This window comes from Thamnophis sirtalis, unplaced genomic scaffold (genome assembly GCF_051295495.1).
Source record: "Thamnophis sirtalis isolate CommonGarterSnake01/CBP01778 unplaced genomic scaffold, rThaSir2_p1.2 scaffold_3, whole genome shotgun sequence".
Taxonomy (NCBI): Eukaryota; Metazoa; Chordata; class Lepidosauria; order Squamata; family Natricidae; genus Thamnophis; species Thamnophis sirtalis.
In genome coordinates this window covers 13,498,287-13,511,361 of record NW_028261383.1, presented here as the reverse complement: position 1 = coordinate 13,511,361, position 13,075 = coordinate 13,498,287, and the positions used below count along the sequence as shown (strand labels likewise).

General features: G+C 45.2%; 1 protein-coding gene across 1 annotated transcript in view; it reads right to left on the bottom strand.

Annotated features, from left to right (window-relative positions):
* Positions 1 to 13,075, bottom strand: part of LOC106549062 (alpha-2-macroglobulin) — an 84,943-nt gene that overhangs the window by 13,474 nt on the left and 58,394 nt on the right. The window contains exons 22-28 of the mRNA XM_087707994.1: positions 12,658 to 12,779; positions 11,845 to 11,896; positions 10,245 to 10,328; positions 8,024 to 8,200; positions 6,614 to 6,698; positions 3,703 to 3,859; positions 781 to 855 (exon numbers count right to left, since the gene is read on the bottom strand). Coding sequence (XP_087564120.1) covers positions 781 to 855; positions 3,703 to 3,859; positions 6,614 to 6,698; positions 8,024 to 8,200; positions 10,245 to 10,328; positions 11,845 to 11,896; positions 12,658 to 12,779 — 752 coding nt within the window. The remainder of the gene's footprint in view (positions 1 to 780; positions 856 to 3,702; positions 3,860 to 6,613; positions 6,699 to 8,023; positions 8,201 to 10,244; positions 10,329 to 11,844; positions 11,897 to 12,657; positions 12,780 to 13,075) is intronic.

The following is a 13,075-nucleotide window of genomic DNA, read 5'->3' as shown; positions in this document are numbered from 1 at the left end:
AAGGCAACATGGTCCTAAAGTGAAAGCTGCTGATGTTGTCAAACACCCTTTCCTGCTCCTTTCAACAAATCTTGCTAACGAAGACTGTGAATATCTTCCTTGGAATAGGAATGCCCTGTTATACTACACACTTGCCAAGGTACCAGCCCTGTTATAGGACACACTTGCATGCTTCCCAATGTGCGCCACAGGAGGATGAGCTGGCTTTACACCAAAGAGAAAGTCGAGCGGTTCTTCCTGACGCATCACGCAAGGCCCCCTCCCTTCCCGGAGCTGCCTCGCAAATAGTCACCACAACTGAAAAATTTCAAAACTGTCAGAAATCTGATTGCCTGCACAGAGCAACAGGTTGTCTCCTCACCAAAGTAGTGCCTATCTACTTAGTTGCATAAAACGTGCTTTTGAATTGTTAGGTGGACAGAAGCTAAGGCAAGTGACAGGAGCTCATCCTGCCACAGAGGGCTTCAACTCAAACCACCAGCATTGAGACCATCTCTGAGATTAAGCCACTGAGCCACCGTGCCTCTTAATTGATTGGAGGGAGAAAAGGACAGAACTGATTGGAGAAGAGGAGGGATAAGGAAGATGTCCTTATGGGCTTATTCAGCTTATACAGCTACATTTTGGCTTCATCAGACTATGACATGGCTTTGCATGTGCCATGAAGCTAGTCAGATACGATCTATTTCAGTAGCCTAAATGATTGTGAAATCCATGACCAAGTGGGAACTTGAACATATTTTTCCTCACTGCTATCATGGTTGCACTTTGCACACTTACAGTGGGAGGTAGCGGCACTTCCAGCAACGCAATGGTGACGTAAGTTGAAAGAGTAGTCAGGTCATCAACTCCCCCCTGCAGGAGAGAGAGAGAGAGATCAGCTGCACCTATTATACAAAGAACTTCCACCATCTTCTAGCATCTTCCATATCTATATGATATCTCCCTCACAAGACATCATGGAGTCTTGGGAACTGAGCAATAGAGAAATCCCAGTGGTGCTTTTTCAGGAGGCAACTGGACTTTCTTGTCTTTTCTTTTGAAGACGTTTCATTTCTCATCCAAGAAGCTTCTTCGGCTCTGACTGGATGGTGGAGAATGGAAGGATTTACATTCCTTGCAGACAGCTGGTCATTTGAATTCTTTTAGTGGGTCATTGAGGCCACTGGGGGGTTTATCTGTGTTCTCAGGGTCACCTGAGTAGTGCAAATGAGTGTGGAGTTTTCTTGGCTACAGGAAGTTTTCTGCCCTGTGTCCATTCCCTGTTGAAGACAGGTGCAGGCTGTTGAGGACAATGTTCCCTCTAAATTTTTTTCAGTGTGGGCAGAAAAGTATAGTGTTTGAGTGGCACATTTTCATTCCTGAGCACCTGAATGTTTTTCACAGATGTCACCTAAGACAACCACAAAATCAGTATTATTTGAAACTCAAAGTTATGTTTATTCAAGATACCTGCTTAATTAAACGTGCTATATAATATCAGTATCACTTAACCATGCTCCTATTTAGCAACCAAAATGTTGGCTCAGGAACTCTGGCATTGAAGTGTGCAAGTCTTAAAGCTGTCAAGTTACAAGATCCTTGCATCCCTAACCCTTTAGGAAAAAAAACCCAGGGGTCTTCAAACCTGACAGCTTTAAGACTTGTGGACTTCAACTCCCAGAATTCCTCCTCCAGTCATGTTGCTCTTTCGTCTCAGCACCGCTCTGGCTACCTCCGGCCGGACCTGGCAGCTGCGGTGACATCATCAGCCTGGATCTGCTCCATCTTCGTTTTTTTCACCAGGGGCAGGGCCATCGCTGAAGATGCTGACGAGCCCCCACTGCCACCAGAATAACTGCTGCCGCCTCCTCCAACAGCACCACCGCATTTGCTGTCTGCCACTGCGGCTGAGATGAAGACGCCAAAGCTCCCGCTGGTGCCCTCACCCATGGCAGTGGTGGTGGTGCCTCCTCCTCAGCTCGGACCACCTGAGCTGGGCACCGCATTACCCCTGCCTCCTCCTCCTCTTCCGCCGTGCTTTTGAGAAGCCATGAGGCCTTTTTTTCAAGCTCCCGCCCCATCCGACACCTTCCTACTGACTCCCGTGATGGCGCCGCCGTCGGGTTCCTCCTTGCCACCTCACCTTTGCCAGCACTCCAGCACCCTTTTCCCCTCCTGTGGTCGGTCCGCACCTGCCATCCAGCTCCCACCCCACAGGAGAAAAAAGATCTCATGGCTCCTCAAAAGCACGGTGGAGGAGGAGGGGGCAGGGGTAATGTGGGGCCCAGCTCAGGTGCTCCGAGTGGAGGGGGAGGTGCTGCTGCCATGGGTGGGGGCGCCGGCGGGAGCTTTGGCGGCTTTACCTCAGCCGCAGCGCCAGGCAGCAAATCCGGCAGTGCTGTTGGAGGAGGAGGAGGAGGCAGCAGTTATTCCGGTGGTGGTGGGGACTTTGGGGCTTTACTTCAGCTGCAGTGCCGGGCGCAAGCGGCTAGGACTGGCCACCCACCAAGGACCTCTCCAGGCTTACTTTGCTGAACACAGGGCGACTGACGCTAGTTTGAGCTGCTGCGGCTGGCACAAGCTACCATCAGTTGCCCCATGTTCATCAAAACAAGCCCGGTGAGGTCCTTTGCGGGCGGCCAGTTCTAGCCACCTGCAAAGGATTTCCCTGCACTTGCTTTGCTGAACACAAGGCGACTGACGGTAGCTTGAGCGGTGCAGCCGGCACCTAGGAGGTCCTAGGAGACCGGCTGTGCTGCGTAAGCTCCTGCCACCATCCTCACCCCCCATGCCCTTGCTAACCCTAGATTTTCTGAGGCACCTCAGCTTCCGGAGCCTGTGACAGAAATCACAGCGCGACAGTTAGAAACTGCTGCACGGTGTTTTCTTGCCACATGTGTGACTGCGCAACCGCACACCTTAGAGGGAACATTGGTTGAGGATGAGTCTGTCCTGTCTGAATCTCAAACTGAAGCGCAAATGGTTCCTCTGTCTCCAAAGAAACTTGCCCCCTGAAAAAGCATCCTTGGGCTGAAGATACTCTTGTCAGTTTTTCATGTAAAATGTTAAATCCTGACTGCTGAATATTCACGAGTCTTTCTGTTTTGTCAATGCTGTCCTTGTTCATAAGCAGAAAGACAGCACATATTTTCTTCCAGACTAGAAATCCAAAGTAATTCCTGATCATTCCCAAACCAACTCAATCTGCCTGTATCTTCAATTCATTCAATTCAATTAATTCCAAAAAATACGTTCCTTCTTGAGCTCGTTCATTTAACGACGGTCCAATGTTCCAACAGCCTTGGAGAATCCAGCTTTCTATGCATCCTCAAAATGATGACTCATAACACCCATCCCACCACCCCACCCCACAACCCATGAACAGAATTTGTGCCCTTGGCAACTGGCTTGCATTTACAACAGTTGCAAAGTCTTGTGAGATCACAATATGCAACATTCCTGGCCCGTTTTGGACAAAAAATAAGTGAATTGGGGAAACCAGATTCACTTAAAAACCATGGTGATTTATTTAACAAGTGCCATAAAAGTGGTCGTTAAATCAGGTTGGCCATGTGATGACTTGCTTAGTGACTATATCTTTTAGGGTCCAAAATTCTGGTCTGAATTGTGGTCGTAAATCGAGGAGTACCTGTAATCCCAATATACCATATTCTCATTTCCAAAGATATGTCTCCATTTTCTCCCGTCCGCCTCTTGTACCTGGAGTTCCTTGTGAAAAAGATACCCAGTGCTCCGAAAGCATCCATTATCCTCCTGCTGCTGTGTCAGGAAGTTCTGAGCATCATTGATGTGCTTGTCATCCACAAAGATTATGGAACTCGCCTGAGCAAAAGATTTCAGCACAAAAGCCGTCAGCCTGCAAGACAGTCCAGAGCACAGGAGAACCTCATTTTTCTTTTTCTAGTACCCAAGATCCTACAATCTTCGGCCTTCTTGGGATTGAAGAACCCATTGAAAGAAAGTATCAAGAAAGTTAGAAAGGCAGCTATAATGGGACAATCAAAGCCCCCTTTTTCACCAGTAATCTGATGGTTGCACAGTTATAGGCAATTATCTTCACCTTTTTTAAACCATTCCTGAATATGGACGCTTGTACGCTTACCCTGTTTCTCTTCAATCCTGCACCCTTGGTAGGGAGGAATGGACCATTTCCCTGCTGTATGAATTGCATCCTCCCCTTTTTAAAAACACCCCTCTAGAAATTGGGGGAGTGTCTCTTGGGGACCACATAAATATGTCTGTGTGATGTTCTTGGCAGCAACAGGGCACTGTCTTCCCATTGCTTTCTTCTGGGATGCTGTCTCAACTTCCAGGTTTAGCCTGAAGCCATGGGATTTCCTAGTGGCCTCCCATCCAAACACTAAAGGGAACCAACCTTACTTAGTTTTTGGGGACAAGTGTATAGCCAAGGCCAGCTAGGTGGTGGCCCCTGCTGCCTTTCTCTCTAATACAATGTTTCTCAACCTTGGCAACTTTAGACTAGGTGGACTTCAATTTCCAGAATTCCCTAGCCAACATGGTTCCGGTGGAATTCTGGAAGTTGAGGTCCACCTATCTTAAAGTTGCCAAGGTTGAGAAACGCTGCTTTAAAAGGTGAGCCACAGTCTGTTCACCGTCATTCAGCTGCTGAGACTCCATTGCTGCCTCTGGCCTTCTTTCACCATTGGTGAGTTGGTTCCGGAAAGTGGAGCAATGGCTGGAAACTCCTTCCTTGAAGTTGCCAAGCAATAATACAAGGATTAGCATTCGGAGAACTGACAACAGTAAACAGGGCACATCTGAATTGTAACTCTGCATGTGTTTTGCTAGGAGGAACTGTAATTTTACACCAGAAATCCAAATCACAAAAGCATAAAGTGGAAATACAATGATGAATATCTAAAAAATTAGACTGGGTATATTCCTACTCTTAGCCCTTTGGTTATGTCCTTCCAGGTCCTTTCTGGTCCTTCTAGGTAGACCAGACTTGGAAAGCCAAATTATGAATATTAAAATCACTTTGAGTATTCATAATTTTAGTGTTTTAGTGTTACAGTAACAGAATCTTGGAAGTCTGAATGTTTCTGTCCCTTCCCTGCCGTAATCTACAAGAGAAGTAAGGAAGGGCCAGTCTGAGACATTTCCTAAAATTGCACTTCTGCTTTGGACTCAGATTTCCTTATCTGACTGTTGTCTTGATTGCAACTTTTCCTCCTGTCCCTCAAGGTTGTTCTCATAGCCCATTATGGATAGTCCTTAACTTACAACCATTCGATTAGTGAGCATTCCAAGTTACAACAGCACTGAAAACAGTGACTTTGGACCATTGCAGCAACTCCTCATATCTATGATGGTTGTGGTGTCCCAGGGGTCATGTGATCCCCTTTTGCGACCTTCTGACAAGCAAAGACACTGGGGAAGCCAGATTCACTTAACAACCCTGTTCCTAATTTAACAACTGTGGTAAGAAAGGTTGTAAAAAGGGGCAAAATTCACTCAATAACTGGAACAGATATTGTAGCTGTAACTCGAGGACTACCTGTAGAGATGTCTACTATATAACATTCTCCAACAGGTATATAAACTAACGTCTAATTTTTGATTAAAATTACTAAACGTGGAATGATAGAATCATCACTCATATTTTATAGAATCACAGAATTATGGAATCATAGAATTAGATTTGGAGGCCTTCATTTAATTTGGAAATTTCGACCTTATAAACTTACCAGGGGTGGATTGCTGCATGCGCAGAACATGAAAAATTTAGTAAAAACCATCGCCGACCGGGAAACCTATTCAGGGCCGCGGCCAGCCTGAGTCACTGCCAATTCAGGTGACCAAGGCCAAAATATCACTACCACCTCTGAAACTTGCACCATGAGAAGCTGGTAGTGTGGAAGTGATATTTTGCACTTGAATGAGGGGTCCTTGGTGCTCTCTGAGCTGGCTTGTTTCCTTGCAGATGTTTCATTAGCCAACTGGATAACATCATCAGTACTGGTAAGGAGTGAGGTTTGCTCTCAATTTATATTCTGGTGTCTTGTGGATGGGGTGGTCTTAAGAGGTACTCTGGTTGGGCTGTTTATTCAAGGCTCTTTGATAGTTTCTTAATTGGGGTATTGTTTACTTGATTGCTGGTCTGAGGTTGACTTTGGAGATAATCTATGCTGATCTAAGTGCTGATTACTAGTGGAGAGGTGCCACCAGGCTTTTGGGCTGGTCGCTTGTCTCTTTGGTATAATCTATAGATGTTGTTAATGTCTATGTGTCTATTGATGGGTCATTTGTCAGAGTTCCAGGCATCTAGAAATTCCCTGGCAGTTTTGGACTTGGCCAAGTAAACAGCCCAACCAAAGAATCTCTAAGACCGCCCCCACCCACACAGACAGGCAAGACACAGAATATAAACGGACACCCTCCTACTAGCACTGATGATGTTACCTAGTTAGAGTAATGAAACGTCTGCAAGAAAACAACCAAGCTCAGAGAGCACCAAGGATTCCTCATTTCATCCCTGAGCTACAAATGTTCTCCTTTATGGCTCCTGAATTGTTTGAATGTTGATTTGGTTAGGCCATCATTGTCGAACGTTTGAGAACTGTGACCCTTAGGAACAAAGAAATCTTACCAGGTGTTCCCTGCCTCTGAGATATTTTTTGCAAAAGCGCTGTAAGAACCATCGCAATGTTTGAAGATCATTTGCCTTTGATAGCCTGAAGTGGAGGAGAAAATTTAGAGGTGAGCTGAGCAGCCTGTGCATTTCCAAACCCAACTGAAATATTTCCTTCAAATTTGTGATTCAAGATACAGAAGGATTGTGACAGAATTGAACATTGGATGCTATCGAACAAAATGAAATTCAATGGTGATAAAAGTAAGGTTCTACATTTAGACAAGAAAAACAAATTGCACAATAGTAATAACCGTGAAAGGGATCTCGGAGCTCTAGTGAACAACCATTTAAATTGGAGCCAGCAGTGTGCAAGAGCTGCCAAAAAAGCCAACAGAGTTCTAGGCTGCATAAACAGAGGAATAGAATAGAATAGAATAGAATAGAATAGAATAGAATAGAATAGAATAGAAGTGTTAATACCACTTTATAATGCCTTGGTAAGGCCACACTGGCAATACTGCATCCAGTTTTGTTTACCACGATGTAAAAAAGATGTGGAGACTCTAAAAAGAGTGCAGAGAAGAGCAACAAAGATGATTAGGGGACTGGAGGCTAAAACATATAAAGAACGATTGCTGAAAGTGGGTATGTCTAGTTTAATGAAAAAAAGGAGTGGGGTGACATGATAGCAGTATTTTGATATCTCAGGGGCTGCCACAAAGAAGAGGGAGTCAAGCTATTTTCCAAAGCACCTGAGGGTAGGACAAGAAGCAATGGGTGGAAACTAAACAAGGAGAGAAGCAATTTAGAACTGAGAAAAACTTTCCTAACAGTTAGAACAATTAATCAGTGGATTTATCCAACACTGGAAGTTTTTAAAAAGGGATTGGATAACCATTTGTCTGAAACGGTGTAGGGTTTCCTGCCTAAGCAGGAGGTTGGACTAGAAGACCTCCAAGGTCCCTTTCAACTCTGTTATTCTATTCTATTCTCTGCTATTGCAGGATAACTGGATTAACCAGAACAGCAAGCCACTGAGCAATATTTTATTTATTTATTTATTAGATTGTAATCCCTCATCTACTACTTTTCATAAGAAATTCAAAAGGGAGAATATGCATGATATTCCTTCCTTGTTTTATCTTCCCCACAACCCTTTTGTATTTTACCCAACCAACCTTTTGAGGTGAGTTGAACCAAGAGAGAGCAACTAACCCAAAATCACTCAGTCATTTTTTTGTGCTCAGGAAGTACTAGAACTCACAGTCTCCTAGTTTCCAGGTTAGCGTACACCAAACTGGTTCTCTATATTACTAATGATTGAGACTGTCAATACCAGTGACTGATCTATCAATTGAGCCTTTGAAAGTTCCCAACTGCAGTAGGGAAAGAATGAGAGGAGAATTCCCGTGGGATGCTTCTCACCAGTCTGTATATGTCCGATGGCCTTGGCTTTGATCTCCTCTGTCAGTTGTCCAGTGTTATTGAGATATTTCAGGATGTAGATATTGGGTACAAAGAGGGCCATGTTCTGCTCCCCACAGCCGGAGGGCATCTTGAGAAGCTGGTCGAGGTTCTCTATCGCTCTTCCTAAAATGTCTCCTGAGAAAGGGAAAGAAGGGGACATATTATAGAGAGGATCTTGCCAACTTTGATTCCCCCCTCAAAAGATGTCATTGTTTGAATATCAAGAGAAATCTCCCCAACTTTCTTACAACCTTAGTATCAGGTCCCTGCCAGAATGCTGCCCTTCCAAGGGGGAGGGGGTTGCCATCTGGGGCAAGATACTTTGCATGCTTTCACTTTCGCTGTAACCATGTGGGATTTAGGGAGGGGGACCAAGTCAACATGATGGACTCCTCCCAACCAGCTCGAGTTTGTTACCAAGGTTGCAGCGTCCTGACGATGAACCATTATCAACCTAATGCCTCGGAGTTCTCAAAATACCTTTGTGGTATTGTATTAGCTATTTTGGAACGGGGGCCATTGGGGTAAAACTTGAATGGGAAGAATAGCTTAACGCTTTGCGTTGGAACTTCAGATTCCGCCTGACCTCTCTACAATCACTTTCTCTCCATAAAAGTTCCTTTCGGAAATGCCAATTGTTTCAAGAGTCATGTTTTCCTGAAGAGGTAGCTGAGGCAGGTCTTTACATTTAACCCAATGCCCTAAATCCGCAATGGTGAACCTTTGGCACACATGCCGTAAGTGGCATGTGGAGCCATTTCTGAAGGGCACGCAAGGTGTAGAGCCAAGGTGGCGCAGTGGTTAAATGCAGCACTGCAGGCTACTGCTAGATCAGCAGGTCAGCGGTTCAAATCTCACCGGCTCAGGGTTGACTCAGCCTTCCATCCTTCCGAGGTGGGTAAAATGAGGACCCAGATTGTTGGGGGCAATATGCTGACTCTCTGTAAACCACTTAGAGAGGCCTGAAAGGCCGATGAAGCGGTATATAAGTCTACTGCTATTGCTGTCAGCTACATTGATTTTCAGCCTTAATTTTCAGCTGTTTTTCATCCACCGGAGGCGAAACATCCGGTTTGCTCATTCGGCTGTTTTTCACCCTCCAAAGGCTTCAGGGAAGCTTCCTGAAGCCTCCGGAGGGAGAAAAACAACCCAGCAGGTAACCGGGAACTCTGTTCCTGAACTTCCGATTTGCAAGTTGGGCCATTTTTTGCCCTCCCCAGTCTCCTAGAAAGCCTCTGGAGCCTGGGGAGGGTGAAAAACAGACCTACTGGGCTCACCGGAAGTTGGAAAATGGGCTGTTTCCGGCCTCCGGAGCGTCTCCAGAGTGAGCTGGGGGGCTGTTTTTGTCCCCCCCTGGCTCCAAAAAAGCTGTGCGTGCATGCGCAGGGCAGTGCATGTGTATGTGTCGCATTAAATTTGGAGGGCATTAAATTATGGGAGTGGGCATGTGAGCATGCACAGTAGTACAGACACTTGTGCTTTTGGCACCCAAGGTAGCCTAAATCTTCCAACTGCAGTGATTATCCAACATGCTGGAATACAAATAGTCCTCATCTTATGACCATAATTGAGCCCAAGATTTCTGTTGCTTACAAGTGAATTTCCCCCCATTTTATTACCTTTCTTGCCACCATTGTTAAGTGAATCAGAGCCAGGGGTTGGCTTAAAAAGCACCCAGCTCAGGCTTAATGGAAAACCGTCAACCATGAACCATACGGGTAATCCTCAGCTTATGACCACAATCGACCCCAAAATTTCCATTGCTAAGTGAGATAGTTTCTTGTCCCAGTTGTTAAGTGAATCACTGAAGTTGTTAAGTTAGTAACCAAGTTGTTAAGTGAATTTGGCTTCCCCATTGACTTTGCTTGTCAGAAGGTTGCAAAAGGTGACCACATGACCCCGGGACACTGCAACCGTCATAAATATGAGTCAGTTGCCAAGCATTTGAATTTTGATTACGTGACTACAGAGATGCTATAACGGTGATACACTAGGTGTGAAAATGGGTCATCCCTCATTTTTTTCAATGCTGTTGTGACTTCGAATGTCACTAAACAAACTGTAGTTAGTAAAGGACTACTAGTCTATGGAATTGGAGCAGCTTCTAGACTGACCCAGGGACCTTATGTGGTAAGGACAGAAATAATTTCCAAAATGTGTAGCATGGTATCTCACTTACCCAGCGCACAAAAGGAGGCCCTTGCTGAGCCTTCTATAGCATTCTCCGGTAACCTCAGAAAGAAAGATTTGGACTTGGGTTCTTCTATAAAAGGGAAGCAGAAGTTAAATCATGGTGTCCCTGGCACTGTTGTCCTAACTGGACTCTTGGTGCACGTTCTGCTTAGAAAGTTAAGCTGCAATAAGGATTTTGGCAGGAATCAAATTGTTCAAGAGACCACTTCCAATATTTATATCCTTCCCCCACTCCTTCCTAAGGAAGAACTTAGAATGTGCGGAGAGGGACAAATTGATTTTAGCGGGAATCAAATATTTATATCTTCCCACCACCACCACCACTCCTTCCTCTCATCTAGCTTTCATGAATGCCTGGGTTGGGGAGGTGGTGATCTCCATTTGAAGGAGGTTCTTCTAAAAAGAGCATTTACAGTAAGTTAAAATCTGTGTCTACAGGAGCGAACTGTCGATTCTTAAGCTGACATATGTGTACGGTAAAAGTAAAGGTTCTCCTCGCACATATGTGCTAGTTGTTCCCAACTCTAGGGGGTGGTGCTCATCTCCGTTTCAAAGCCGAAGAGCCAGCACTCTTCGTCTGAAGATGTCTCTGTGGTCATGTGGCCGGCATACCATTTCCTATACTTTTCTAAGCTTTCTATAGATATTCTGCAAACGGATTTAACAGGGCTTCAGGCTCGCCACATTTCAGTAGTAGGAAGGGGGGGTTGTGGAAATATAGATGGTTGTTATGGCTAGGTGACATTCTTCCCCGTGGGAACTAAGAATGTGCCTGAAGATAGCTGAACCACTGGACAGATGGACTGTGAGCAGATTGGGAGGATATGACTAGGGAGGAAGGTTCAAACTTTTGCTTTCTACTGGGTGTAATTCTGGGGTTTGGTCAGAGCCGGAATTACACCAAGACCTTGCCAATTTAATAGGCTCCTAATAAAGAGACTAAGACATTGAGCTTGTTGATCATAAAGGTTGGCAGTTCGAATCCCTAGTGCTGCGTAATGGGGTGAGCTCCCATTACTTGTCCCGCCTTCTGCCAACCTAACAGTTCGAAAGCATGTAAAAATGAAAGTAGAAAAATAAGGACCACTTTGGTGAGAAGGTAACAGTGTTCCGTGCACCTTTGGCATTTAGTCATGCCGGCCACATGACCATAGAGATGTCTTTAGACAGCGCTGGCTATTCGGCTTTGAAATGGAGATGAGCATAACTCATCAGGAACTAGCACATATGTGTGAGGGGAACCTTTACCTTAAAGAGATTTGAAGAGAAAGATGGAGCAGTAGTGGGTTCCTACCGGTTCATCCTGGTTCAGCCGAACGGGTAGTGGTATGGCGGCCTGGGTTGCTGAAACCAGCAGCGACCCAGGCCTGCCATGCCCCCGAACTGGTTCCCCGGTCTCTTCTGCCATCACCGGCATGTTTCTGCACATGCGCAGAACAGTTTTCAGTCAACTGTGTATGTTCTGCAATGCACAAAATGCCCTGTCAGCGAACCGGTAGTAAACCGGTTAGGAACCCATCACTGATATGGATGCCTTGCATTTTTTAGACTGACAATATATTACTTGGAACCTTGACACAACGTACCTGGTGCACAGAGAAGAGAGTTGAACACCACTTCTTTCTCGATTCCCTCAGGCTTCACCGGAACAGGAAGAGAAGGAAAAAGGGAAAGGTGAACGGGAGTGTTAGAGTCATTTAGAAAAATCACTGTGGACATAACGTCTGAGTTAAGTAGATGAGCACCAAGAGGAAATGCAGTTGAAACAATTAACAAGAGAGGTGAACCATCAAGGGGAGCACTTAGAATTCATATCACTGGAAGCTCAAACAGAATTGCTGTGTGTTGTTTCCGAACAAGGTGATTTCTGAGGGTGAAGGTTCGTTCTCCGAGCTTGTGGGTTGGTTTCCGAACTTTTCATTGCCAGGCTAGGTAATGTCTTCAGCAGATTCTCGGGGACGTCAGTGTCATAAAAACCCTTTTTATGTAAATTCTTGACTCCTCCCTTTTTCTGTCGTTTGCTGGCTTTCTAAAAAGATCCCCTTTTTGTTGTAGCCATTTCTGCCCCTTTGGTTGCCTTTCTTATAGCAGCCATGTTTTCTATTGTAAGATTCGTAATCCAAAGGAGAAGAAAGCAAAAAAGAGGGGGGGGGAGATAAATAGATCACTAACAAGATCCCTTCAGATCTTCTCCCAAGGAGCAGCACTCCAGAGCTCAGGTAAGTGATCTCACAGCTTCTTTTCTTAGCCTGGGAAATTCTACTAACTGGGATAAATTGTTGGCTGTTGGTATTTTCCTTAGAATCATCTCTGACATTTAGCACAAATATCCAATATTGCTTTACCCAGACGTCTGTGTCCCCTCTTTACCCAGCCTGGTTTTAAAGCATCCCACATACCTCAACTAATAATGATTTGATCATGGTTTCTTTGTTTCCAACGTTGGGCACCTCCACTACTTCATTTCCACAGAGCTGATCTGAGGTCACGGCCTCTGCGCTTGCTTTGAAGTGTATTTCCCCTGGAACAAAAATGGTTCACCTCGTTACAATATGCTACCTTTATGTAGTAATGGTATGTGAGTGGTGTGGTGGCCTAGAGGTGCAGCTCTCACCTCACAATCAGGAGGCTATGAGTTTGAACCTAGGGAGAGGCAGATATTTCTCTCTCTGGGCATAATGAGAATATATCTGCTGAAAAGAACTCCGCATTGGTGTCAGGGAGGGCATCCGTCCAGTAAACGCTCAGCTCCATTCAGCTGCCCAAACTCTCTTAATCTTTTTGATTATTGAAATCATTAAAAGATGAGGTCAAGGG